This window comes from Lycium barbarum, chromosome 5 (assembly GCF_019175385.1).
Source record: "Lycium barbarum isolate Lr01 chromosome 5, ASM1917538v2, whole genome shotgun sequence".
Taxonomy (NCBI): Eukaryota; Viridiplantae; Streptophyta; class Magnoliopsida; order Solanales; family Solanaceae; genus Lycium; species Lycium barbarum.
The window spans coordinates 111872558-111875798 of NC_083341.1; the positions used below are offsets into that span (position 1 = coordinate 111872558).

Genomic DNA, 3241 nt, shown 5'->3' on the forward strand with positions numbered 1-3241 from the left:
GCGTGCCGAAGGTGGAACATTTCAAACCAAAAAACAAATGTAAGAAAGATAAACAGGTCTACCAAATACTACAGCAAATAGGATCAAGCACCAAGGACGCGGAAAAGGACGCTATACAAGACCTTTCAATAGAAGAACAATCAACGGCTACAATTGAAGATCTTAACCCAATGCCATTTGACGAGGCATCTCCGGAAAAGCGCACATTCATCGGGTGTAAACTGCGCCAACCGGCGCCAGAGATAGTGACGCACAAATTACACATCGATCCTTATCACAGACCTGTAAAACAACCCCGAAGAAGGTTCCCCGATGATAGAAGTAAGTTCATAAGAAGTACAAAGGTTGTTGAAATCCGGGTCCATAAGGCCGGTGGAACATACAGAATGGGTATCGAATGTGGTAGTAGTGCCAAAGAAGAATGGAAAGATGCGGATGTGTGTAGATTTCACAGATCTAAATAAAGCATGTCCAAAAGATCCATTCCCACTTCCTTATATAGATCAAATGATAGAAGCCACAGCCGGCCATGAATTGTTAAGTTTTCTTGACGCATATTCAGGGTACAATAAAATCAAGATGAATCCTGCAAATCAAACAAAAACAACATTTATAACGCCGAGGGGTTTGCACTGTTATAACGTAATGCCGTTTGGACTCAAGAACGCTGGTGCAACATATCAACGGTTGGTAACCACGATGTTCAAAGATCAGTTTGGAAAAACTATGGAAGTATATATTGACGTTATGGTGGTAAAATCGGAAAGAGCTGAAGATTACCTGATTCATTTAAAAGAAGCCTTTGCAATACTAAGGCAATTTAACATGAAGCTGAACCCAGAAAAATGTGTATTTGGTGTATCATCCGGAAAGTTCTTGGGATCCATGGTTTCAAAGCGAGGAATAGAGATAAATCCAAACCAGATAAATGCTATAGAAAACATTCCAGATAATCTTAGCAGCATAAAGGAGGTGCAAAGTTTGACTGGGCTAGTAGAAGCGATATCCTAATTTATTTCAAGGTCATCGGAGAGGTGTCACAAATTCTTCACTGCGTTGAAGAAACAACAAGACTTTAAGTGGACGCTGGAATGTAAACAAGCATTGCAAGAGCTTAAGAAATACCTTTCAAGTCCACCACTGCTGTCAAAACCAAACCCTTAGGAGAAGATGTTTCTATACCTTGCCGTTTCAGAGGTGTCGGTAAGTGCGGTTCTAGTACGGGAAGATGAAGGTAAACAATCTCCAATTTATTATGTTAGTAAAACGCTTTTAGATGCCGAAACTAGATATCCATATTTAGAAAAATTGGCACTAGCTTTAATACATGCTGCTAGAAAATTAAGACACTATTTTCAAAGTCATCCCATTGTCGTGGTAACAACATTCCCTCTACGGAGTATTCTCCATAGACCGGAATTGTCAGGCAGGTTAGCTAAATGGGCAATTGATCTTAGTGAATTCAATATTTCTTATCAGCCTAGAAATGCTATAAAATCGCAAATTCTTGCCGATTTTGTGGCAGATTTTAGTTCAAAATTGTATTTGGAAGCAGAGAAAGAAACCGTCACTAATTCGAGGTCATCCCCCAAGATATAGACCCTATAGACGGATGGAGAATATAATGAAAGTGGATCGGGATTAGGTTTAGTACTAAAAGTACCCAGTGGTGAAATTGTCGGCCAAGCCATAAAATGCCCAAAAATTACTAACAATGAGGCCGAGTATGAGGTTGTTGTTGCAGGTTTAAAGCTTGCTTTAGAGTACAAAGCGGAAAGCATCAAAGTACACTGTGATTCGCAATTGGTGGTTAACCAGGTAAATGGAACTTTCAGCATAAAAGAACCACGAATGTAGAAGTATCAAACACAAATCTCTGACCTATTGGCAAGATTCAAAAAATGGGGGTTAGAGCAGGTTCCACGGGAAAGCAATGCCGAGGCCGGTGGATTAGCAAAGCTAGCATCAACTGCTGATCCCGCAGAGCCGGGGAGCTGGAGTGTGATCCATTTATTACATCCAATTAGTAGCGAAATTGAAATACGAGCAACAAGATCAACACATAATTGGAGAAATGAGATACTTGATTATTTGCAACAAGGGACTTTGCCCTTAGATAAAAAAGAAGCGCGAAAATTACAGGTAAAAGCTTCTAGATACTGCCTAGTTTATGGAGAACTATATCGAAGAACCTTTGGAGGACCACTCGCCAAGTGTTTAGTCCCAACATAGACAGAACCCGCTATGCAACAAATGCATAGTGGATATTGTGGAAATCACTCCGGTAGGAGATCATTAGCCCGATTTTTGCTACATGCAGGTTATTATTGGAACACCATAGGCAAAAATTCGCAAAGTTTTGTGCGACGATGCAAAGAATGCCAAGCATATGCATCTGCAATACACCAACCTGCGGAGCCATTGCGTTCAGTCATTACCTCATGGCCATTCATGAAATGGGGACTCGACATTATGGGACCATTTCCTGAAGCTAGAGGTAAAGTAAAATTCACGTAAAGTAAAATTCTTACTTGTTGCAATTGACTATTTTTCTAAGTGGGTGGAAGCAGGAGCATACCCAAAAGTTGGACAGGAGCATGTTATTAATTTCATCCGGAAAGACATCATATGCCGATTCGAAATTCCAAAGGAGATCAACTGTGACAATGGGAAGCAATTTATTGGGGCGGAGATAACAAATTTCCTTCAAAATCTTGGAATCATACGAATAACGTCTTTATCATATCGCCCATCTGGCAATGGACAAGCAGAATCCATAAACAAAATAATACTTAGAGTGTTAAAAAGACGACTCGGCAATGCAAAAAGGAAGTTGGCCTGATGTCCTTCCTGAAGTTCTTTGGTCTTACCGAGTTACACACAAAACTAGCACTGGAGAAACTCCTTTTTCATTAGTCTATAGAGCAGAAGCGCTGGTACCAATCGAAGTAATGGAGACAAGCATACGGTATGCACATGCAACAGATGCAAAAAATATGGAGGCGATGAATGATGGACTTGATCTGCTGGAAGAACACCGAGAATTAGCTTTAATCAAGTTGACAACACAGAAACAGCAAGTGGAAAGATATTACAACAATAAAACCAAATTACGACAAATCAAAAATGGGGACTTGATCATGCGAATGGTAACTCCGGCTACCAAGATACCAAATGAAGGTAAACTTGGAGCAAATTGGGAAGGGCCTTATAAAGTTATAGCTGATGCAGGGAAAGGAAC

General features: G+C 40.3%; 1 protein-coding gene across 1 annotated transcript; it reads left to right on the forward strand.

Annotated features, from left to right (window-relative positions):
• The first annotated feature begins 645 nt into the window (after positions 1 to 645).
• Positions 646 to 2232, forward strand: LOC132639630 (uncharacterized). Its single transcript, XM_060356070.1, has 3 exons — positions 646 to 979; positions 1745 to 1818; positions 1918 to 2232. Exons 1-3 carry the CDS (start codon positions 646 to 648, stop codon positions 2230 to 2232), a joined length of 723 nt encoding a protein of 240 aa, XP_060212053.1.
• Positions 2233 to 3241: the final 1009 nt, after the last annotated feature.

Excerpts from the sequence above, each read along its gene's own strand:
- LOC132639630 (XM_060356070.1), top strand. The coding sequence starts at position 646 with ATGCCGTTTGGACTCAAGAACGCTGGTGCAACATATCAACGGTTGGTA. Across the intron at positions 980-1,744 it reads CAGCATAAAGGAGGTGCAAA|GTTTAAAGCTTGCTTTAGAG; the intron begins GTTTGACTGGGC and ends TTGTTGTTGCAG. Across the intron at positions 1,819-1,917 it reads CGCAATTGGTGGTTAACCAG|GTTCCACGGGAAAGCAATGC; the intron begins GTAAATGGAACT and ends GGGTTAGAGCAG.